At 40.1% G+C, this 25,232-nt stretch overlaps 1 protein-coding gene across 4 annotated transcripts; it reads right to left on the bottom strand.

The window, feature by feature from the left end:
• Positions 1 to 909: 909 nt before the first annotated feature.
• sh3gl3a (SH3-domain GRB2-like 3a) lies at positions 910 to 25,135 on the bottom strand. Of its 4 annotated transcripts, XM_058628794.1 has the most exons (11): positions 24,945 to 25,134; positions 9,836 to 9,904; positions 9,135 to 9,207; positions 8,874 to 9,017; positions 8,606 to 8,739; positions 7,986 to 8,144; positions 7,201 to 7,304; positions 6,424 to 6,554; positions 6,239 to 6,274; positions 5,490 to 5,555; positions 910 to 4,871 (listed from the first exon to the last, which is right to left on the bottom strand). In XM_058628794.1, the coding sequence occupies exons 1-11, from the start codon at positions 24,987 to 24,989 to the stop codon at positions 4,669 to 4,671; spliced, it is 1,164 nt and encodes a 387-aa protein (XP_058484777.1). In that variant the 5' UTR covers positions 24,990 to 25,134; the 3' UTR covers positions 910 to 4,668. The 4 variants fall into 4 exon arrangements, with proteins under 4 accessions (XP_058484777.1, XP_058484779.1, XP_058484778.1 ...); XM_058628796.1 differs by lacking the exon at positions 5,490 to 5,555 and having other exon boundaries at positions 24,945 to 25,135; XM_058628795.1 differs by lacking the exon at positions 6,239 to 6,274 and having other exon boundaries at positions 24,945 to 25,135.
• Positions 25,136 to 25,232: the final 97 nt, after the last annotated feature.

Raw genomic sequence — 25,232 nt, 5'->3', positions numbered from 1 at the left:
CCATTCTTTTATTATTGACCCGTAACCGTTTTCATTCGCTCACACGTCTCACAGGTTTTGGCCAATTTCCACGCCATTTGGGTATCAAAACATGCAGCTCTCTGTCTGAACGACAAACGCATGAATTCATAGTTTTTTGACATTGAAATTCCTCAGAGATTTCAGAAAATATTTGGGGCTTTTTCTGCAAGTGAAAACACAGCGTTTGTCTTACACTTAAAGGTCCAATATGCAACATTCTGCCTCACAAAATTAACTATATACAGTATTTACTGTATATAGAAGAGGACTAACTTCACTCATGGTCTGCTTTGGTGTTTTGGTAGCTATTGGCGCTGCTATTATCCACTAGACAGTTTGTGTCATTTTCTTTTACTATGGTACCCACCCCAATGTGATATTTTGACTGTTGCATTTAAGGACCTGTCAGAAATGCCAGACACTAAAAATGCTGCTTTCAAACGGGGCAACAACTACAAATAACTTTATGTCAGAAGTGTACATTTGCAGAAAAATCCAGATGGTTCAAAAATGATGAAAAAAAACAAAAACCAGTGTATAAGCAAAGATGATGAGCCGAACATTTCGATACCCGGACAGTTGAGATTAGCCTTAAAATGTGAGAGCAACTGGCAAATGGAGAACTACTGTGTCACGACAATCTGCATGTGAGCAATGCAGCAGTCTGTGTATAAATCTGTAACTTTGATGTGCTTTACTGAGTTTGTAAACAACGAGGTCCAGAGTGGAGTCAGAGCGAGTGGTTTGCATCTGAGAACCACTGCTCTAATGTGCTTTTTAATCTTAGCCATGAAACACACAAGAAAGTCACTGCTTTTAACGTACAAAAAAAAACATCTGAGAGAAACGGGGCAGCATGAGTGTTGATGATGACATGTAACAACATAACATGTTGTTGTTATTGTTATTACAAAGGAAATATCCTGAATTTAAAGTCTACAAAACATAAACATAGAACAGACTCTTGAGTTTTCACAGCAAGTAAAGACAGAAGGTCACACACGCGTAACATGAAATTAAGAGCGGTCCGTCCGTCTCCTGCACTCAGGGACAGACAACTGCTGCTCATCAAAGCACGATGGGACGTCCTTAACAAACGGCTTCATCAGCACGGCCATACAGTACATGTACGTGTAGGCCTTAACTCGTCTATGGCTTATCACTAGCTAATAAGAACGCTGGAACAGGCTCACCTACGTCCACGCATTCTGTATATAAGACTGACTTAAAGCTGCAGTAGGCAGGATTTCTAGATACACGGTTGATTGTTTAGCAGGGCTGAACAAAGGCTGCAGTTTCAGATTGAATCTCTATTTTGGGCAAATCTTTACATGTAAGAAGTCATTGCATTGGTGTATGAAATGATAAAGTTGCAGTGCAGGGGTGTCAAACATCTGGCACACCAGAGGGTCCGAGCTGTGAAAATTTCACATTATGATTAGAATCTAACCATGACACGATGGGAGTGCTGGCTGCAAGTTTTAGCATTTTTTTAAATGAATTGATTATCTGAAATAACCTGAAAACTAAGAAGCAGGTTGTTAAAATAGCCATGGTTGTTGTCCATTCATTTCTGTAATTATTGATCAAACGCATCAACAAAAGTCCCGCCCACTGCACCTTCGTGTTCTTTTTAAATCGACTTTTACAATAATCGAGACAGTGGATTCATTATAGCTTACAAAGAACATCTTTGATTATATAAACCTAAGTATCTACCATTTGCACTTGACATAATATATTTGATATAATAGTGATTCTAACCCCCATTGAAACACAAAGTGCAACAGCGAGTGAGTGGAAAACAAACAAACGTAAACAACAAGGAAAAAAAAAGGTGCATGTACACGAACATAACATAAGTAGGTAGATTCTAAAGCTTCAGTGCAATACAGACCACATTTCAAAAAGCACTCTGTCGAGGCGCCCCTGCCGTACAGTTCTCTGACATTAGGACGCCATCGAGTCCACATGTAAACGGAGAGAAAGAGAGAAAGATGAGCTCACTTCAGTTCCTCACGGTCCAAAAAAAAATAAGAGCACAGCAGGCAAACAGGCAATCAGTGAGGGACGGAGAAAAGACGAGGACAGAGAGGCACAGACACACACACACACACCTGAACACTGAGGACTAATATACGTCACATACACTGTCCGTCATGATCCCGCGTGAACATGAGGCTTTCAGATACTGGTGACGTCCACTCTGTGAGTTTAAAACACTTTTAAAATAAATAGCTGTGCAGGTTTCGCTTCATCATTTCATTCTTTTCTCTTTTTTTTTTTGTCTGTTAACATTGCGGTTGTCGAGGAACCGGGGAACAAAGCACCAGGGAGGGTCACCAAGCAGCTGTCATATGACGATACGATGGAGCCAGGAGGCAAAAACTGAAACTTCACACCCCTGTGTGTGCATGACTGTGGCAAATATGGAAGGTGACACTTAAAATAAGGCATTTGTGATGGATGCTTAAAACTGACAGTTAAAATGTTAGGGCGTCGTCGTGGGGGTCTGTTCAAAGCAGTAATCTACCTTTATTTGGCTACTTGGCAACAGATCACAATAAGCATAATGTCATGTTAGGTTGCAGTAACAGGTGCACATGTGACCACTTGACATTCCCCTCTCTGTTCTCTCTATTTTTGGTCTGTAAAAAAACTACTGAGGGAAGTATATGGCTCTTCAGCAGTTCTATGTTCCACAATGTTCCTGCCTAACTATGGTCTGTGGCTAAAAATAACTGCCTGATGTGAACTGCGAGACACAAAACAGTTACGTTACAAGCCGTAAACGCACAACGGTGCACTAAGAGATGCTTTCACGTGTGACAGAGCAGTTTTCAATTCTCTGTAGGTTCATTACCACATAAACAATGAGTAGAATGACATGCTGTCAGCAAGGCCCAACAGTTTCAAGACGCCTAGGCGTCACACTAGGCCAGATGGTCTGTGAACCTAGTTCACACTGCATGGTTTTCAGCCTGATAATCTGGAAACCAAGTTCACACTGCATGATTTTCAGCATGATAATTCGTAAATTTAGTTCACACTCCATGATTGTCAGCCTGATAATCCATAAACCTAGTTCACATTTCATGATTTTCAGCCTGATAATCCAAGAACCTAGTCCACACTGCATGATTTTCAGACAGATAATCCGTAAATTTAGTTCACACTCCATGATTGTCAGCCTGATAATCCATAAACCTAGTTCACATTTCATGATTTTCAGCCTGATAATCCATGAACCTAGTCCACACTCCATGATTTTCGGCCAGATAATCTGTAAACCTAGTTTACACTCCATGCTTTTCATCCTGATAATCTGTAAATGTAGTTCAAACTCAATGCTTTTCATCCTGATAATCTGTAAATGTAGTTCAAACTCAATGCTTTTCAGCCTGATAATCTGGAAACCTAGTTCACACTACATGATTTTCAGCCAGATAATCTGGAAACCTAGTTCACACTCGATGCTTTTCAGCCTGATAATCTGCGAGCCTAGTTAACCCTACAACATCTAACAACATTACACAGAACAAAAAGAGCACTGCTTCAGACCTGCAGACGTGAAGCTGAGCTAAATTAATCCCGGTTTCACGCATCATTCCCTGTGTCACTTTGTCACGCGTGGTTTTGTGAGGAGACATACTTGTCTCTCCAGATTCAGTCAAACCATAAAGCTAAACCAAGTCCTGAATTTGCCCCAATACCCAGATTTGCAACAGATCGTAGTTGAGTGGGTTATTCTTTGGCCCAAACCCCATCCCACTGCAAGGTTTCATGAAATCCCACTGAAGGAGCCAAACACAGCAGAAGATTACAGCTTTTAACTCCGCCTCATCTGACATCATGTGAAACGTCACCATGTTCCCAATCTCAGTGGTTCATTTAATGACTATCGGTCTGGAGACTGAACCGGAGCAGCTTTTTGAGGAAGAAGAGAAAATTGTTTTTTTTCTTTCTTTTAATAGCCTTAAATAATAGCCTTTATTTAACTCCTGTCCTTTTTTTTTTTAAAGAGCTGTTCACTAAGAAAAATGACCACCATGTTGTGAGGTAATTCCTTCATTATGTTCAGAAACCTTGGACATAAATTTGTGTCTATCAACTAGCACAAACACGAAGCCTCTTATTTTGGGGGGTGTAATAAAATATGGATATTAATAAAATAAGTATATATTTAAAATGTGTGTCATGTTCCAAATGTGACAATAAAATAAAACAAAAGCTCGTCATTTGATTGTAGTGGTATCACGATGCAGCCACGACGTCCAATGGTGCAGTAAGGTGGTGGCGCGGTGGGGCAGGCAGACGGCTCACCGATAGAAAGCAGAGTCTGGCGAGCGCTCTGACCTCATGACCTCATGACCTTGGTCAGATCTGACCAGGCAGAGCGTCGAACTTAATGGCTTCAGTTTCATAAATATCAACAACAACAAAAACGATATCAGCGACGTGTGACCTAAAGTTGGCTTGGGACAAACCTACGAAGCTCTCTGGCTCTGGTTAAAAAAAAAAAAATCAGAAGACAGATTTTTTTTTCTTCAGGCTGATCTGGCTCTGTGTATTTTTGTTTTGTGGGCCAGAGTAGAGCTGAGGACCGAGGCTGAGTGTAACGAGGCAGGAGGGAGTCGGCGTGCGACTTCACTGAGGCAGCGGGACGATGACCTCGACGTAGTTGATGGGGAAGAAGCCGGACTCGCCGCTGATCATGCCCTCGTACCAGTTCTCGTCTATCTGGTTGGTGAGGATGATGATGTCTCGCTCTTTGAAGCCCAGCTCGCCTTCGTTCTCTGGCTCAAAGTCGTAAAGGGCCCGACAGCACGGCTGGTCCAGAACCTCAGTCTCTGCACCCAAAATAAAAGAAGAGATTATAATATCACACATTCATCTGCATGTTTACCTCACAATAACTAGCAAAATAAGCAGCAGGAGAATCTCTGGAGGATCCAGGCAAGGGGCCGGCGTCTGGCTTGAACAAGCATGAGACAGGACACTTGTCCATTCTCTTGCTGTGGATTATCCTGAGTTTTTCCCAAATGAACTCGCTCATAAATTATGTGAGAAGATCTTAATGGATGGTGTTTGCACAGTTGTCAGTTCTCAACTATGCAAAAAAAAAAAGAATCCCAAATGTTTGGAAAACAACATAAAAGCCGTAAATGTGTGGTTCATATGTGATGAACGCAGAAGGAGATCTTGAGTTTCTCCTATTGCGTTCACACGTGTGCTCACTAGGACATCGTCAGGAGATCTGACCAGGGAGAAGTTTTAAAGACTGTCCAGAGTGAATTTTGTGTCCTCGCTCTGGACAATCATTATTTACCTTGACGGAAAACTACAGGTTTCAGTATATGATTGGATTTTTACGCCATTTATTATAACAACGCATTTATTTTTGCTGATTCATGCTTTCTAGATGGATACATACACTTGCTAATGCTGAGTCATGATGTGTTACTTACGGTGAAAGTTGCCATTGGTTGCGGGGCTCTCAGGCCATGACAGTGGGACAGTGGTTATATGATCAGCTGGGTGAGATGTAAAGAAAATCAATGGAGATGGTGTTTGGTATGTGACAATCCAAAAACACAAAGTACAACCTCAACATACAGAGGAAGGATAAAGAAATCCCACACTTATACAGGATTATCTTATCTCATTTTGATCTTATTTAATGTGTAATGGCACTTTACGATGAAAAAAATGCATCACCACAAAGTCTACAAAAACATAGAACCACAATCGGTGGCTGGTTTATTGCTTTATTTGATCTGATCCAAACTTAGTAGTCGTTTGAGCAATGACAGGCTAGAATCTCATTGTTTTATTAGCCTATTGTTTTTGTGAATCCCAGTAGCTACACTTAACGTTACTTAGTAATTATTGTCTAGATTACAAAAGGCTGTGTTGACAAAGAGGACTTTTATGTCTCTATGATTTGTGGGATTTTTTTGGTGCAGAAAACCCCAAGGATTAAACAAGGAAGTGAGTCCACACAGAACACTATTGTGCGCACACACTGTGTTCTTGCTCCAATGTGTGCAAACACTTGGATCTTTGCCTACATGCAGTGCAGACTGCGTACAGCCTGAGCTAGTTTAATGCTACTTAAAAAAGCAAGCGTCTATGTTCATATCAGGAGCAGTAAACTAAAGCCCTGCAGAAGCACAAGAGCCTCACAGCTCGACAATCAAACAAAAAGTATACCTACTGTTGCCATTGACTGTGTGGTTGTTATGGATATGATCTGTAAGGGACAACAGAAAAAAACAAAAAACACCACCACAGTGGAAGGTAAAACAAATCAATGAGGATGGAGCTAACAGAGGAGAAATAACAAAAAAAAATCAATCTAAACACACAGACACAAACAACAGAGATGGAGAAGTGCTGTACCTGTACCAGTGGATTTGAGCGAGGAGCTGTAGGACAGGCCGTTGTGCTGACTGTTATCCAGAGTTTCGATGCTGCTCCGGATCGACTTTGGTTTGAACTCTCTCTTGGGTCGGCTGCTGGCTGTGGATATACTGGAGGAAGAAGAAGAAGAAGTTGTCCCTTCTTACTTTTTTATTATCATTATATACCACATTTACACATGCTTGTATTTTATCAATGCTAATGTCATGTGGTACATTTTCTTCGCTAGAGAGCAGACTAGCATTAAACTGCCTGTGTAATTACTATACACACCCCATAATTAGGTTAGGCAATGAAAAATGACATTCATTCATACAAAAAACATTCGTACAAGCAAAACAAAGAAAACCATGCTACACTCACATAACTTCAGCAAATACAAAGTGCTTCCTGATTCCTGCTAAAAATGTTTTGTCATTATTACACAGAAGAAAAGTCTCTACCATTTGCTGAACTTGGTTTAGCATTATGTTTTAAAGACGGTGTTTCCTTTTTTGGATCAAGAACGTGTTCAGGAGGACAGATCAATTAATGCTGAGTAAATTACGTGAGCCTTTTGTTAAGTGGCAATAATCCTTCTTTTATCCTTTCTTCCTCATATCCCTGCTGGAAGCCATGTTTTCACGAAGAATGAGCCACTAAGTCTCAGGTTGGTTCTTGGTGAAGGGGACATGCAAAGTGCAGTCAGTGCTGACTATGAATTACTGACCACCACGCCTCTCCTCTCCTCCCCCACCTCCTCCTCCTCCTCCTCACCTTCTCTGCAGCTTCGCGCTCAGCTCCTCCAGGATTTCACTCGACAGCCGGTGATACTCTAGAGCCGCCTTGACCAGCGTTGAAAGCTGGCTCACCTGCTCCACCTGTTGGCCAAGCCACACGTTTACCTGCACGTCCATATTACAATAAGGTATGTAGGTGTCTCTTCACAGTGTAAAACATGGCAGTCAACTCAAGTCCTGCAGCACGAACATCGGATAATACACACCGGATTAATCAGATCCAAGCCTTTCTTCAAACCTTCTTGAGATTGGGATTGTTTACCTGGTCAGTTAACCTGTTTATTCCCAGTGTTTATCTAGCTTGTCTTTGTGAAACAGAGCATCAGAACCTACATTTATCAGGCATGTCAAATTTAGCTGAGCATGACCACCTCCTCATTGATTCTTGTGCTTTGTTAGAACTAGTTCAAACTGCGCCTCAGCGCCCTGCAGTCACGAGGTATGAGATATGCAAAGACAGACCCACTGATGCTTCCCCCCCCCTCCCACGCGTCGCACATTTAGGAGAAGATAAAAGATCGACCTGCAGATGTGAAAGTGAGCTAAATTAAACCTGGTTTCACACCTCGGTTCCTGTGTCACTTCTCATATGCACACATTGTTCTTTCTTTTCCTGTTTTCCTCAGACGTATATACACGACTCTCCATTTGTTACAATAACATGGAAGTAAATGCATCTGGTTGTTTCATTATGGCTCATTGAATTGAATCATGGCCCTCTGAATCTTAATCAAACGCTAAGTTACCTAAAGAGTCCCTTACATCATTCTCCAGGAAGTTGAACATGCTCCTCTCTGCCAGCTCTTTGCTCTCCTCAAACTTCTCCACAGCCTGCCGGACCTCCTCGTCTGGAATTTTCCCCCGGCGCTTCTTCTTATAGTCAAAGTCTAACCGGCGGCCCTCCAGCTTCTTTAGGTGGTGCTGAAAATACAAACGGGACCATGTCAGCACTTCTCAAACACTGACGTACATAGTGGCTCATTTCCAGTTTCCTGTATTGTGTACAGGAAACTGGAATACAGATACGGTTACCCACTTTTTAAACATCACAAACTATTATGGCCAAACTCCCAAAATACATTTTGACAAGGGCAAACTTGTACGCAATCTAATCTTGTCCCTTAAATGATCAGAAATGTAGCTTCTGGCTGTTTTTGCTTGGATTTCTGTAACAGAAATCTTCTGTTTGATACACAAAAAAACAACTTCATTTTACGCACAAAACCAAACTACCCAGTTGTGTATGAAATACACAGGAAACTCAGCTGCAGAAATCTCACAATTTCAAAAGACACCATTTCAAAAAAGCCCTTGTACTTGCGTTTCATCTTATATAATTGTATATAATTTCAATAATAGGGGGAAATGCTGTCATCGCGCACCGTGATCTCTTTAAGGTCCTTGTCCTGTAGATTCTGCAGCGGGTCAATGAAGTTTTGTTTGACGTTTATGTCCAGCGAGTCCTTTACATCCGCCATCTGTCTCATGGCCTCGCCGACATCCACCAGAGCACAACCTGAGGGAAAGAAACACAGACCACAGCTCTCATGATATGGTGAAATATCGGGTATTTTCAGTGGATTATAGGAAAAGTTGCTGTTCTATTCCCTAATTCCCAAATCCCTTAAATCTAGGCTATAAAATTCATACCAAAGACGGAGTCCTCTCCCAGTTCATGACCGCAACGCAGCATACAGTCTCCCAGCAGGCCTTCAGTCTGAGGGTAGCCGGTGGTCTTCACCTGCCCTCGGATCTTAGACACCGTGTTCAGCATGTTTAGTTTGGCTCGAGAGGCTGTGGAGGGAAAAAAAACATGAAAATCGAATTTTGACTTATTTGATTGGATTCCTTTTTTTTGAAGCATACAAAATGATTTAAGATAATAAAAGAAAGTATAAATGTTGTTTTCACCTGGGTTAGGCTGAAGGTACTCTGTGGTTTTAGACAAGAGGTCGAACACCGACTTGTTGGTCACCTCAATTTTCTGTTAGTGACACAAGAACGACAAAAACGGAGAGATTGGACTGTTGCCATTTCCTCAAAAGGATGTTTGAAATATTATAGGATGCAGTTTTCAAAGCTGAGTATTTACATTATACTGCAAACTCATTTAATGTCACTCAAAATACCAGCGATTTCCCTTTGACGAGTGGTTTTTCTTTCCTCTCCCTGTCCCTGCAGTTGCGTAATTTCAACACAGGGTGTCACCATTAGGCATAAAACTATATAACCACACTCATCGTTGTTCCCTCAATCACTGTGGGGTGGACCTCCTTAAAATCAGGAAGGAAAAGTAATCTCATTAGTACTAATGAGATTTCCCTTACAGATCTACTCTGATATCACTCATGTGTGCAGCAACGTTGGAAAAGCCTATTCCAGGTACGTACACTTTTAATGGAATGAACTGCAAGCTGTCTTCAAACTTGACTTTCACATCTCCCTATGATCTCATGTGTTTCATGATTCTTCTGTTTTGTTTTGTTAACTGTGTTTTCTAATTGTCCCTTCCTCCTGACGAGATAAAAATAATACTAATGCTGACAAAAATATCTACCATAAAACCTCATCACCTGTACTGCAGGACAGACAGACACTAGTCCTGAACTCACCCTCTCCATCTCCATGAAGTCTTCATCGAGCTTGGTCCCCTCTGCTCCACTGATCTTCTCACTGAGGAGCTGCAAAAAGAGCGCAGAGAGAGAGAGAGAATGATGAGAGAATGACTTCAGAGGTGTTAAGATGGAGAACGAATTAGTAAATATGTAGTCAAATACTATGTAGTCTTGAGCTCAGGCCTTTATTTTTGTAGCTGGTCCGGCCGTTGCATTTGAGGACCAGTCAAAGATGCTTAACCCCTGGTATCTCAAAGTTTTCTGAGAGCTCACGGCGTACACAACTTCCCTTGCTGTAATGACGAGTTCCACTTAAATACAGAAGGACAAACACACGAGTAAAGGAAGCCCCTCTTCTCCTGTTCGTTTTCCTGTCACCATGGCAGACACACACACAAGTGCATGCGATCACAATCAGATTTGTTTTGGTCTGACAAGCTGGCGCCCTATTTTGCATTTTATATCTCTAAAAATGATTTGCTAAGCGGTGTGCGATACAGCTCGTGTTTTTCAAATCATAATTGTCAAATAAATATGTATTTTTTCTTCTTCTTAAACTGTGGCAGGTCATGCTTGGTCACTCTGTAATTTATTTACAATGGGTATTATGTATTTGTCTCTAACGTAGGGCTAAAGGATTTGGGGAAAATATCTCTTTGTGAGTTTGCTGACAGACACTGCAGTGCTGATTCGATTTGTGATGTAAGTTTTGTTTTAAATCAAGCTTCGATTCAGTATTCACTGTGTAACATATTTGAACAAAGAATGGATCATTACCACAAAACACAATCAAAACATTACCTAGTTTATATTCTAAAACAAGGATAGAAAGGTAAAGACATGACACTGTTTCCAACACGCAGGAGCTACATTTACATAGAAAATGCAATCAAAGATAATTAAAGAAAATTAAATTGCACCTTTTGCAATGTGCCGATTGCATTGTTTTCATTTGCAATTGTGATTTAATTTCCTATGGAAAACACGTGTTTAAATGCCAAGTGATGCAGTAGAAATGTGGTCTGTTGCATCAGCTGATAGGAAGCTTGGTCAAGCGCAACACTAACTGCTACAATGTAACATAACATTGCAAACATTGATTTCACAATCAATTTGCCTCTTTGATCAGTTGCACTGATGCCAGATTTAGGTCAAACATAATCCGTGGCTGAATTTCGCTTTCACACAGTTTAAGGAGTACAAGCACAGGTCATTCATTCAGCTCGCTAATCCAAACAGTGTGTAAATACATTTCGTGGGTCCAAGACTCCACAACAAATGCTGCCAGCTATCGGGAGAGTTGAAGGGACCAAGTGGGTCAGAGTCTGGTTAAAATTAGCAGGCTGAGTGTAGAAATGAGCCAGCCCAATCTGGCTGCCAGAGCCTTTCTGGGACAGTGTGCTGAGTGGAATAAAGCAAGGTACCACTGCATATTTTTAAGGATTTTAACACATGTAGATGTAAAATAAAAAGCCCAGTGAAGGTGACACAACCCAAAACTGCTTCCCAGGGAGATCAAACAAAGGTCAACAAATACATCATATTTCTTGCGTCTCATCTGATCGTAACCTTTTAACCCCGAGTGCATTGCAGACGACACATTCGTGCAAGTGCACTTTGCATTACCGTAAAATCGGAAAAGCTGAGAAGAAGCAGGTCAAAGCCAGCGTGTGATTATTATGGTAATTTCACTTGTGCTGTTGCAGGAAGCTGGCGACTCAGCGTCTTTGTCGCCAGAAAGTGAAAGAGTTGGAAAAACACCGGTACAAAGTTTCCATTTTTTTGGCCTGTTTTGGGCATTGAGACAAAAGCTCAAAATGATAAATAAAACGTTTTGTTTTTCTTCATTTTTAAATGTTTATACATTATTTCAACATGCAGTAAATTGTAAATAACGGCCAGATACTGAAGTTATTCTGGAAAAATGGGCAAAAGTATTTACTCACAGGACATTTTCTGGGCCTTTTATGGTTAAAATAAGCTAAAAAAAAAAAAGTGTTAGGTGTTTAAGGGTTAAGTTGAGAAAACAAAAGTCAAAGTTTAACACAATTAACTTATATAAATAAGAATCATGGAGACCACAGTGCAGAGAAACACTTGACATCAGCTAATCTGACAGCAATTACAAACTTGAGGAGTCATAAGTTCGTTAGGCAACCCAACACACGTGCAACAGCTGATGAGGCAAAAAAAACAACATCTTATCATCATCTACAATTATCAATAAAAAGCAGAGAAAGGACATAAACAAAGAGCTATTTAGCACAGCGAACCAAAACAGCTAGGGAACTGAGTTTTTTGTTGATGCTAAGTGTAGACTGTAGTGGGTGTGAGACGACAAAGTAACCGCGGCATTGCAATAACATTACAGCTCAAATCAGGTCATGACATCACTTTCACTCCAACATGAGTAGTATGAGGAAACTGAGCTCATATTGTTAGTGTAAGTACGTTGCTCTCGGCAGGAAATGAGAGTACATACAGCATACAGCACAGTGTAAAACCCTAACGATCCAGCGACCACAGACATGTGGATAACACCATCGTACCAGCAATAGCAATAGCAAGAAAGGGGGTGCACACAGTGCAGTCAGTGCTGTTAATGCCTCACATAAAAACACATTTAAAAAAAAAAACAACTATCACTTTAAAGGGAAGAAGAGCAGAGCAGCAGCGCTCAGTCAGACAACGACATGTTCCAAGGCCAAGCTGCAGCAGCAGGTGACAGCTGGGCAGCAAATGGCTGCTTTTAATCCACAACGACAGCATCTAATCTTCAAATTAGATGCTACAATTATCCCAAACTGTGAGCCGACTGTAAGAACAAGACTCGACAAATAATCACTCAGCTCTGATCAACAGGGGCCTGACGCTCACATCAAGATGTTCGGTTTGTTTGTTTTTTTTTGCTTCAAAACCACACATGAAAGCGGCTGCCAGGAAGCTATTTTCATCCACGTTTTCTTTGTGCGACTGTGCTTATGATGTGTGTGTTTCTTCTTCCTGCACTCTGAACACGGGCCTCAGATCCAACGCTCGCCCAAGGTCAAGGATGCCTTGCTGCTCCTGCTGGGAAGCAGAAGCAGCACAATATCTTTATCTTTTGTGCTCACACTGCTTAGTCTAAACAAACGCAAATGATGTCCCAGCATCTACACAACAACACTAGAACCACAGTCTTTTCAAAGCAGCTCGATTACCTCACTCCATCTTTTGTGGCTTAGTGTTGTAGACGATAGTTCCCATATCTTTTGACTCATATGGTATTCACAGAGGTTTGATCATTATCTCAAATAATAGGTTAACAACTTTATTTAAGCAGTGCAGGTCTATTAACCTTCAGTTTTATCATACTGTAGCAGCATAACAGTGTATGTGTTAACCTTTCTGTTACCATCCTGTTGCCACTGACAGTTTGTAATATCTATGTGATATCGTTTGTGATGTTTAGTCTCAAGACTACCGTCACAGCATTTGTTTGCCTTTTCTATCTACTATCTGTACAGTACCTCCCAATATGAACAAGACAAGATGAACTTAACTTAACTTAAGGAAGAGATCTGCATTAAAGTACATTAAAGGTTAATTTGAAAGGTTAATTTAATCATTCAAGGATTAAGGGGCGCTTGTAATAATTCACACTGATTAAGGCAATGCAAAGAGAATGCACAGTATGAGCTTTAGCCTCAGGATTACAACAGTGTGGATCTTGTGGGGAATGACTCCGCTAAAAGACATTTCATTTAAGCTGGACTGTGTGCGCAGGTTACCGATAAGTGCTGACTGTTCCTTCTAACGGGAACACACAGGGTCACTTAAATCTATTTTATTTTCTATTTTTACACAATATGTCAAGACGAGGGCAAAGGTCTTTCAAAAGACTTTAAACGAGGAGCAACTGGATTTGTCACTGAGGATCTATAGACAAGTCTGCCTGGTTCTGATTTGTTGTAATTGGATAACTATGACATGGAGGGAGGACGATCTCTGCGGACGACTTGCACATTCGCGATAATGATTAACTGTAAGCTGTGTGTCTGATTATAACGTATTCATAAATTAACCAACAAAGTCTATTTAATTTTATTTGCACAGAATATTGTTTTGGACTTCACATGCTGTGTAGTTAGGTTTTTTGCCAGCAGAGGCTGTAGATCAACCAAAGTACCACTGCAGTTAGCAGAGGAAGAAGTGAAACCAAAGTGAGGAGAGATAGCTCAGCGGTAGAGCGAGTCGTCTTTCAACTCAAAGGTTGTGGGTTCATGTTCACTTATGAAAGATGAGTGCTAGAAAATGTGCTGCACATAGATGTGCTGTATGAAAGTGTGCGTGAATGAGTGAATAGTGTAAAGCAGCTTTGAGTCGTAATCAAGATACATATATACAGTATACATATATATATATATATATATATATTTACATACATATATATATATATATGAATACAGCCCATTTATCATAAAATGCTGTCCCAGGGAAACGAGCCAAGTGCACCTAACATCACTGAAACAGAAGCACAGAGTGGTTCTCCTGGAAAGGAAAAGCCACAAAACTAATGTGCTGCTAATGTACAACATTTCATATTTAAAGTGAGCGTAAGATGTCTGTTTCTATTATTTGTTTAATGATTTACTGACTTTTGCTTATCAACCCATCAACCATCGGTTAAAGAAAATGCATGAAATGTGCAACCTTACGGAGTACAAATAAAATATGGGTCCAGCTGTGACTGTGTCGGGGTTGTGGACATGTAACCATGCTCAGTTGGATTGTACTGTTGTGTGACTTCTGTCATGCGGTGGACAATAGCACAGGACCACGGAGCAGACAGCCATGCTAGTGATGTTATCAAATCAAAATGTTGACATTGACTTTTAGATGGGTTTGTAATCAAATATGGATTATTTGTTCATGGCCAGATTAGAGACGGAGAGAAGGAATGCACAAGGTCATGAGAAAGTGAAACTAAACTGTGCGATGCTGTGCGTGCACCGAGCATATCATTTATTGTGTCAGTCTGTACCCACAACTCAGATACACAACTGATAGAAGGGAAAGTGACGTGAAATCAAACCACGCTGGAGTAAACAGCTGTTTCCCTTCAGAACAATGTGGAGTGTCTCCTGGAGTTGAAACACTGACCTACTCACGTACACAGGAATTCAACTGTTGCGGGTTTGTGTTTGATAGTGGAACCGTATTGTTTCAATGTGACCCAAAGGAGGAGGGCACACAATAGCACTAACTCAGAAAGGTCGTGAAAGTGGTGTTGTAGGGGATTCATAGCTCCACTGAACAAGCCTCAAGTCAACACTACCTTAAGAATATATACTTCCACTTTATCTTGTCGTGAGATAACCTGTTCCAACTGGAAACAGAAGTTTATGAACTACTCACTCTCCCCTACCAAAAGTCCAGTGCTGTATTGTTTGTCATTTAGGTAAATAACAAGAAAATAAATGAACTCACCGATGGAGGAAGCAGTGTATCAACAACTCCTATGTTTTTACAAAGCAACCCAAACTTCAGTTTCTGTGGTGTAAATAGATATACCATGAATATCAATATTTTATGTCTTGTGCAACTCAATTTTCTAAGCCAAAGACCACCTGACCACCAAAAAAACACAGTACACAGGAAGACCTGATGGGTATTGGGAGTAGATCATTGGAGCAGAGGCAGTGAATGATAAGTCCAGCTGGATGATAAGTTGGTTTCAGGCATTCACACAATGATTGATGTAACTTTGTTTAGGAAAGAAGAGGCTGAGACATCACCTCGGACACACTGACGTTATATAATCCAGGCATGTAGACAGACGCTGCTTTGAATTCCATTCCCTTTAAGTAAACAGAGAATTCTCTGTCACAGAGGGTTTCACTGTGATAGCCTGTGAGTGTCTCTAAAACACACAAGTATCCAACCCTCGTGATAGCTCATCTTCATTGATTTGGTTTGAGTCGATAAAATGCTGAAAGTTTGCTGATTGTACATTTGGCTCAATATCGCACAGTATAGGGTAGGGTCCAGGGACCGCGAATGGTCCATAAAAGGACTTTTTTGGTTCCTCACGTCAGTGATAAAAGGTCTACGCAGTGTTTCTCACAGAATTAGACTCCAGCACACCGTAGTGAGGGAAAGAACAGCAAGGGGAGAATTCTGCACACGATGATTACAAGTGTTGCAAATGTCACATTCTTCTTTTTATACATATATTTTCAAATGACAGGTTTGTCAGTGGAAACTGTCACGATCCTAACCCAGAAATCTGATTTGTTTTTTCATTTATCTCGACTTCCGTCTACTAGTGGTGTTGTGTCTTCGTGGATTTCCTGTTTTATTTTGACACATCCTGTTCACTCCCCTGCTCTTTGTCGGCTTTCCCGCCCTTTTTGATTACCTGCCCCGCCCTAATTAGTTTCACCTGTGTCTCGTTCTCCTGTTTCACTGTTTGCTTCTGGTTTGCTCCACGTGTCCTGTGTCCCCACTTTGATCTGTGTAAGTTTTTGACTTTCTTCTTCTTTTATTTTTGCTTTAGTCTTAATTTCATTAATTGAAAGGATATCTAACTGCAATTACGTCCTATGTCACAACCTTGACTGAAACATACATACAGATTTTACCTTCTACCTTTTTAAATAAGCGTCCTAACTTTTCTACTAATGACGATTGTAAATACTTTTCAGTACCTGTATATTTTTATCTATTTTCTGCATATGATTTTTGGAACAAAACCTGTGCTTTCTTGTGTGTGTCTATCTGATACATAAGAAAGCTGAAATGATGGACATTACATTTGGAAAGGTAGCATTCATTCATGGAACACCAGCTTTCATATTATAATGTGCATCTGCATGGAGGAGGTTACAACTCTGAGCAACGGTTGTCAACATTCAGTCTCAAGTCTTTCATGTGTTCAAGTTTCAGAGTGAGCAGGAAGGAAGAGGCAGCACACATTCTAGCAGACTTTGTATTGTTCATGTTTCCCTTTGGGCCAGACAGGCACAAGCACTGTAAACCCTACACCTCTGCTCTGTTTCAGGGAAGTGAATCTGCTGTAGCTGCAGGAGACTCAACTCCTCATAAAACTGTAGGCAAGTTAAGAAAAAAACCAAAAGAAAGAAAGATGAGGATTAAAGAAGAAGGAAAGAAATTCTTCTCTTCTCAATGACAACATACAGTAAAATGAAAGCACCACATCAGACATTAGAGTGGCATCCCATTACTGAATATTATTGGATTAATCCTCCATCACCATGCCTGGGTTAAACCTGTCATTGCAGGTAATTACCTCATTAGAGGCCTGTCCTGAGCAGGGACACACTTGTCCATTACCATAGTGCCATTAGTAGTGAGTCCTGGCCAGAACTGATGTAATTACTATTCCTTCTGTCAAACTACGTGGTGTGAGTGGAGAGAAACAAATCAGAATGACAGCTGGTAAACTAGCAAACATATCATTCATTATTCATTATTTTTTTATGTATATGTGTGTGTGTATATGTGTATATGTGTATATATATATATGTGTATATATATGTATATGTGTGTGTGTATATGTGTATATGTGTATATATGTATATATGTGTATATATATGTATATATGTGTGTATATTTATATGTCAGGATGTGAAGAGGATTTCATTAAATAAGATAAAAAGTGTTTGAGAAAATAATTAGGGATTACTTCTTAGATAAAGGATTCTGTATCATATTTCACTCTTTAGGGAAATCCTCCACGAGAACACCCTTTTTTCTTCCTGTATCATGTTACACGCTCTAATTGTGTACCACACAACATAAGCCGGCCCACGTCACCATGAAACTGCTCATAATGATAATGAGCCACTGAAATGTTAATGAGCTGAAGAGCTGCCTGCCAGACCACCAGGCGACTGTGGCTCATTCCCTCCATCACCCCATCGTTAAAGATGGATGGATTCTTTTCACCGAGGTGTCGGCTGCACCTCTGTGTCGCGGTGTTTTTCTGTTTGCGTCACAGGCAGACGCAGGCGAGTGCGACAACATGCTATATGACGACTGCAGGGCAAAGTGAACTGATCGAGCAGGTGTGCAGTCACATGAGAGCAAAGCCTCGTCAGGAAGCTCGCACCTCAGTTTACACGTTTCCAGTGTCGAGTGATAGGGAGTTGTTATGCTGCTTAGGGAGTAAGATTCAATTACATTTACTTTTTTTTTTCTTTCTTATCAATCTATTCACTTTGATTATCTTTTATCATTACAAATTTAACAACACATTCCTGAGGAAACCATAAAAAAAGAAACATTGTGCTTTTAACAACAATGCTGGCAGATGTTCAGGTGCACACACATATTTAAGCTTTATTTATCAATTGAAAAGATATTCAGAACACAATTATTGGCTGACCTACATGTGACTATACATACACATGTGTTTAAACAATATTTACTCAGTTCAAATAAGTTGAACTTTGAGTAAAATAAGATTTCCCTACTTTTATATCCCCAAAACAAACTGGGCATGTCGACATTAACACTTGCATTTTCACGGTAAAGGTCTGCAGCTGCTGTAACATAAAATATTTATTGTTAAACATTAATCTGGACCGACCCAGGTCTCAGCCTTGTCTGTCTGGTTTCTGGTCCTAGGAATATGTCGATATCTGTATCACATGTATGGGAGAATGGATTTTTGAAAAGATTTGCATTATTTGCTTTTATCACTTGAGCTGAAATATTTGAACCTGAGCAAAAAATTGATGCAATGTCGTGAAAGTCATTCAGTGTTGGGATTGGGACAGAAGTGGTGCAGGAAATTGAACATGATCAAAACTGCAAAGGCTGCAATTTAACTGTTTTAATAAATTAAATAAAAGCAATTTTAATAAATGTATCTGTGAAGGTTCTCAGTCATCTTCAGTAGTTAGCTGTAGGCGACTGACTGGACTTGCTTAAGTTAAGTTTGAAGATGTTTTAAACACTCACCAGAACTGAAGAAGCCTCTTGGATGAGAGCTGAAACCTCGTCAAACTTAACTCAAGCTCAGTCACCTACAGGAGATAAGTGGTAATGCTCCATCACATTTAATATCTGTTTAATATCATTTAAAACCAAAGTTTGTCTGACAACATTTCACAAAGTAAATTGCAATTGTTTTCTATCTAAGCGACAATGATGGTCTCTGGTGTGTTTGGAGTGTTATTCTCTTATTTATTTGTAGGTTTTGTTTGCTTGTGTAAAAGCCCCCATCTAGCTCCACAAATACACTGATCTGTACGTTATTATCTTGCAACATTTTCTTTGTTAATTGATAACAATCTTGAAAAATAACCAGCAACTTTGCAGAACCTACTCCTGCCGGATGTAGAGGTATACTGTGTGGCTTTTTGTAATCCTCTGCAGAATGCTGCCTGGCCTTGTAACATATCTGAATGACTAGCAGAGTATGAATGTGTGTGAATGGCCCTCACTCACATTTTGGTCACATGACAGTGGTGGCTGACGTCTCTCTTTACAGCATCTTCTGTGTGCTCGGTGAAGCATTTGCAGCTTACAGTATTCATCATTTTACAGGTAGCCTTTTTCTGAATCCAGTGATTTTGGCCATTATTGGATTGACATCGATGCTGATCATATTTTTTCATCCCTAATTTGCGCGTACACTTAAATACAAGATGCCGCACTAGATAGATTTACTGTATGTTATCAATGTAGTTGTGCCTGGATGATCTGGATGGCTCTCATCTGGATTTGAGGAGGTCAGGACGAGTGTAGTGACAAATATAACTTCCTTTATAGAAAGAATAAGTTAATTTAGTGCAATAATCAACTACATTATTGTGGAAAAGGGAAATAAAGACATGTAACAATCCAAACCTAGAATGTTACAGTTAGCAGCATTGAAGAATTCTGCGTGGAGTCGTTTTTAAAGGTGAGGGATTTATAGGCAGCGGATTATGATGCAGTAGTTTGTGGCTTCAGTGGCTACAACTGCTTTGGGAAAACCCTGTGGTGGAATGAAACCACCACCCTTTCCCTTCTCTCTTCTTTTCCGGAAGAGAAAGGGAAAATATTAATGGCGTTTGTTTACTTGCATTACTCACAACAGCCCCTTTATCCTCGTAAGAGTAAATTGCTTTACTCGACCTCCCATTTGACATGAACACGCCATTATACAACAAAGCACTGAGTCATCTGTGAATTCATCGTAGTGTGCAAAATTAGATGATCCCTATGGGAAGCTATTGTCACGTCTACGTGCCTTACAGAATAATGGCACTTGTTGAACAATAAAAAAAAAAACACACCACAAACTCCAGAGTTGCCATGACTTTCAGTTTAGATTAACCACAGTCAAACGTTTGATTTCCTCTGGTTTAACAGTTGTGCAGCTGTGTAAAGATCCTCAGAAGAAGCTGCACACACTTAATACGTGCCATCACTACTAACAGGAGTATTAGTCATAAACTTCCACCTGTACTAATAACTGTAACCTTTGCACATTACACTGAGCTCTGGGTAAGAAAACAACAACAGTGTTGTAATCATCAGGTGCAGAAGGGCTAAATAATCCACCTCCACTGAGCAGCCATAAAATGGTCTGGAAAAATAAGACACAAATATCTGAACTGGGACACTTTCTGCAGCATGATTATTTATTAATTAAGTCTCAGGAATCTGACTGTGGACTTCAGGGTGATTTAGTAAACTAGTGACAAGAAGGAGTCAACAGGAAACTAGACTACCACAAAGGAACTAAGATTTGACCTGAGGCTATTTCTGTCCATGGCCAGTGTTTTTATCACTTAACTCTCAAGTAAAAATGCTAAATGTTATCTGGCTCAAGGTTATCATCTGTGTGGGGGGTTGCTGCTGTTCTGCTGGTCTTGTATCTAAACTAATGATTGTTGTGTTTTGACTGGTTGCTGTTGTAAGCCAAAACAAGATTTAGAAGGTGAGGAGTAGTGAACAATCCCACACACACACACACACACACACACACACACTCAGGTTCATTTATCTGACCTGGACAGACATGATGTTCCACTACATCCACCCTGACCTTTCTCCAATAATAGTGGAAAACGGTTCAGATATGGTTAGAATCAACAGGAAGTGGTGATGTTTCCTCTGCTCTTTTCTGTTGCTGGTTGAGGGACATTTATTTATCTGGTCACAATCCAACTTCCGCCTTAGGAAACAGGTGAAATACCAAACAATATTTTTACATGCATTACATGACATGCAGCCGTCTTTCTGCTACAGTTAGTGCCTGCTCTCATTCTTTCACCAGGCTTTCAGTCTAGGGATGAACGATATTGGACTGTTTGTCGATATCCGAAAAGGCCTAAATATTTTTTGGGCCGATTTCTTTTGCCCAAATGCACGTCATTGAGTCTCTTCTGTCGTAAAATGAACATATTTTTCATACTCATGTCACAACAGTGACATGTAGATTCATTGAGCAAAATAAACGTAAAAAAAAAAAAAAAATAGTTATAGAGGGCGCCAGCTTAGAATTTGAGTAGGTAGCAGCTTATTTAGCCTAATGTTATATGGGTAGATATTTGGTGTATTATCCGATAGCATATTTCAAAGCCAATATAATGAAAGCAGATACTGATATTGTGCCAATAATATCGTGCATGAGGTAAATATTTTTTGAGTGTGGTCTGACTTAGGCATGATTAATCGAAACAGATGCATTTCCCCCATGATTTCTCCAAATGCAGATCAAAGCATGGAGGAAGACACATGACCAACAGGAAATGGGAAAGTTGACATTTAGTTTGTGCACATGGGAATAATTTCACTAGAAACGGGAAATATGATGACATTCATTTAAGACCAGACACCCGACATGATATCTGCTCCGTGCTGTGACGTGCGCAGTAAATCGCTAATGTGTCACATGATCAATGATCCTGGTGTGTGGTCTGCTCACTTGGATAAATGAATGCTATTGGTGTCTCAGTGGAAAAACAAGACACAAACTGTGAGGGAAAATAAATCTGTCTGTTTCTTTCTGTGCATCCTTTGGATTTTTTTAAACAACTCATGTGTTAGACTTCACACTTAGTGAGTGTATGTGAGGAGACATGAGGATGTGCAGTGTGAACTGTGAAGTTTATAATAGTTCTTGAGATTCCTCCATAAATATCTAAATAGACCGCTGACATGGAAGCGTAAAGTTTGCTCTGTGCAAACCTATGCTGGCTACAAGACGATGGTTTTGAATGATGTCGCTCAGGAAACGACTCACTTTAACATCAGAAAAGTAACTGGTGGAGATATACAGTCACATTTTGTTGCGGCCTTTCACACAAGAGTATAGTATCTAAATGGCAGTTGCTGCTCCCTGATTCCATTAAATCTATTTCACTATTTTAGTGAAATATTTGCAAGGCTGGCAGATGACTCACATACTGTGGAGTAATGGCACTTGAGTACAGAGAAATACTTTAAAGTGTAATATGTGTAAAAAAAATGTATATGAAAAGTGAGAAAAATTTTCAAAAGAGACAATAATTTCATGACAGTTTCATAATGTTAGTTTTATACGAATTAGAGGGACGATATGACATTTAAATGATGAATGAATTAAACAATGTAAAATTACTAAAATCTTTTCTTTTTCTTGTGTGTTCACAGGCAGCAGGGGGGAAAGTCAGCACAGTCGGAGATGATTGACAATGTGTGAAAACATCACTTTAAAATACTTGGACTATATCGTTAAAAGGTGACCGCACTCAGAATTAAAGACACTATTAAATTGACAACTGAAAAAAATTCCTGTGATGAGCCTGTAGCTCAAGACATTACAATTACTCAAACCCAACCTCAGTCCTGGCTGGGGAACAGAGCCCCTACATATATATATATATATATATATATATATATATATATATATATATATATATATACTGCATGTGGCATTGCCAATTCAGCCATGAGCAGGCGACATGTGTGACAAAGGAGCAGCGAACAGATGGACAACAAGCCTGCAAGGAAAACCTCCTGCCAAACGCCAGTCTAATCCAGTCCAATTCTACCTGAAAATCTGTTGCTACCTAACTTCTAAATGTTGTTACGGGTTTAACAGAGCTCAAGACATTTAGGAATGATCACAGAGAGCCACCACTGCTCATTCAGACGAGCGGATGATCCCGTTTTGGTTTTAATCAAAATGTCGAGGTTCACAGTTACTCACAGCCGCCCACCATGGTGTATTTTGGTGAAAAGAGGCCGTGGGTATAACAGGACAACAGGTCATTTTAAGACTAACATTAAAGTGTACTGAAACATGCGGTCAGAATACACTGTGAATTTTCTTTTATGATTCTTGTTTCACTTTAAGGTTTTTAGTAAAATATGTATCCTATCTGCAATACAAAAAAGATTTGACTCAGCATGTTTCAGAGCCATTTTAAGAGTTTAAAAAGGATTTCCAGAATCCTAACGTGACTCACATATTTTGGTCATGATAATCATTACATTAAAATTCACACAGACTGTCAACAACAGCAGCTACACTTTAACAAAATGCAACCAATGCATCTCATCTAAGAGGCAACCGGTCATGATGCTGCCTTTAAGAATCCAAACGTGTGTTTTGAAGACTCCAGGATCACAATTTTTTTTCAAAGACGTTAACATAAACCAGGCTCCAATTGGACGCTCACTCATATGCTGTATTATATGTATATTGTCTATTTTCATCTAAAATCTTTTGGCGAAAATCCAAAACTAACATTATAAATCTACTAAGAACTCAACTTATTTTACCCTAGACTTCCATTCAAAGGACTAATGGAACCCGAGGTATATATATGCGATCTATTGGCGCTTTTCCATTATACATTCCTAGCATTACTCAGCTCTCCTCAACTCGACTCTACTCGGGTTGGTATCAGACACGTCACTTTCCATTACTATAGTACCTCCTCAACGTTAGCGGAGGAACGCTGAGGAGGTAGTGGGGGCTACAGTTCGGCATTGTTCCGTTTGATTCCTGTGTCAGAAGTCGTGCTCATGACTCTTCCACTGATGACTCTCTCTGACCAATCAGTGGCCAGCATCACATTTTAGTATCGGCTCAGCTTGTTTGGAACCTCACCCGAGCAAGTACAAAAGAAAGTACCAGGTACTATCCTGAATGGAAAAGCAAAAAAAACGAGTCGAGTAGTGCTAGAACTGTGTAGTGGAAAAGCACCATATGATCGCATCCCCTGGTCCGTTTTTAACATATTTTTGTTACATTACATTTTGTAGAATCTTTTTGGTCACAAAAGTAATAGTTTGTGTAATATTCATATCATTAATTCATAGTATGAATATAAACCACAAAACTGTTACAGAAAAAAAGTTGTGGGGAAGTTATTTCATTGCGTTTTGAGTCATTTTAAAATAAATAAATAATCGTGATAATATGATAATAGCAACATGATTTTTTTCAAATCGGCTTATCCTTCTGGTTTCGGTGAATCGGAACCTGGATTAACTGATTTGAATGTATCAGCTCAGTCATTAGTCTTTAGAACTAATTATCGTGAAATGACAGAGAGTGTCAGACCCTGGGTGATGTGATGTGATGTGATGTCCGGACACAACATAACAACACATACTCGCTGGCAATTTCTGTTCCGTACATTAAGAGATTTGAATACGATCGAAAAACGAGAACCAGGTCAAACATTTGACAGATTATTGTAGTGGTTTGCTGTAAAATGGACGACTTCAGCGTCAATAAATAAAGCCGAAGCGTTCACGTGGGTTCAATGTGTCGTGACAGCTCTTGCATGACGCCAAAACTCGAAAGGCCGTCTATTTATATCCGAGAATACTTCAAATTTGCAGATGTTTCAATGGAGGTTGGTGTGACGTTGTCTCCACGCATCATGAACTTATCGGGATGGGAAAGTATCGTTACGCAAAAGGCTAAAAGTGCTTCGGAGCAGCATCTGAGCCGGTGCCACGGTTCACCACAGTTTATTATAACAATCTAAAGTTGTATTTTTATTTCTAATCTCTCGAAGTATGGTCCCTTTTACCGTTAGGTGTTGCAATATGGTCCACATTCAATCAATTGTTGTTGTGAGCGAGCAGTCGCGGACAGTCTCCTTACCTGACTGGCTTTGTGAAACTGTTTCTTCAGGCCGGCCACAGACATCGTGTAACGCGTGACGCTTCACCTCTGCGGAGAATACTGCGTGAAAACCCGAAATAAAACCAGGGAATTGTGCTTTAACGAGGGAGGCAGTCGCGTCCACAGAACCGCACTCATCAGTCAGGATTGCAGCTGAAGCTGAGCGGAGTCAAGCTAACACACCGCAGGAAAAGACAGCACCGGAAACTGTCTCGCTGTCTGAAAAAATAAAAGCGTTAAGTCTGACATTAGTTGCATTATTTTATT

This window comes from Solea solea, chromosome 5, assembly GCF_958295425.1.
Source record: "Solea solea chromosome 5, fSolSol10.1, whole genome shotgun sequence".
In the NCBI taxonomy this organism is placed as follows: domain Eukaryota; kingdom Metazoa; phylum Chordata; class Actinopteri; order Pleuronectiformes; family Soleidae; genus Solea; species Solea solea.
Note: the sequence above shows the minus strand (reverse complement) of the source record. Positions and strands in the feature narration are given on the sequence as shown.

Coding starts and splice junctions, on each gene's coding strand:
- sh3gl3a (XM_058628794.1), bottom strand. CDS start 24,989: ATGTCTGTGGCCGGCCTGAAGAAACAGTTTCACAAAGCCAGTCAG. Junction 8,145..8,605: donor AGGACCTTAAAGAGATCACG/GTGCGCGATGAC, acceptor TTGTATTTTCAG/CACCACCTAAAGAAGCTGGA. Junction 5,556..6,238: donor CCACACAGTCAATGGCAACA/GTAGGTATACTT, acceptor CATCTCACCCAG/CTGATCATATAACCACTGTC.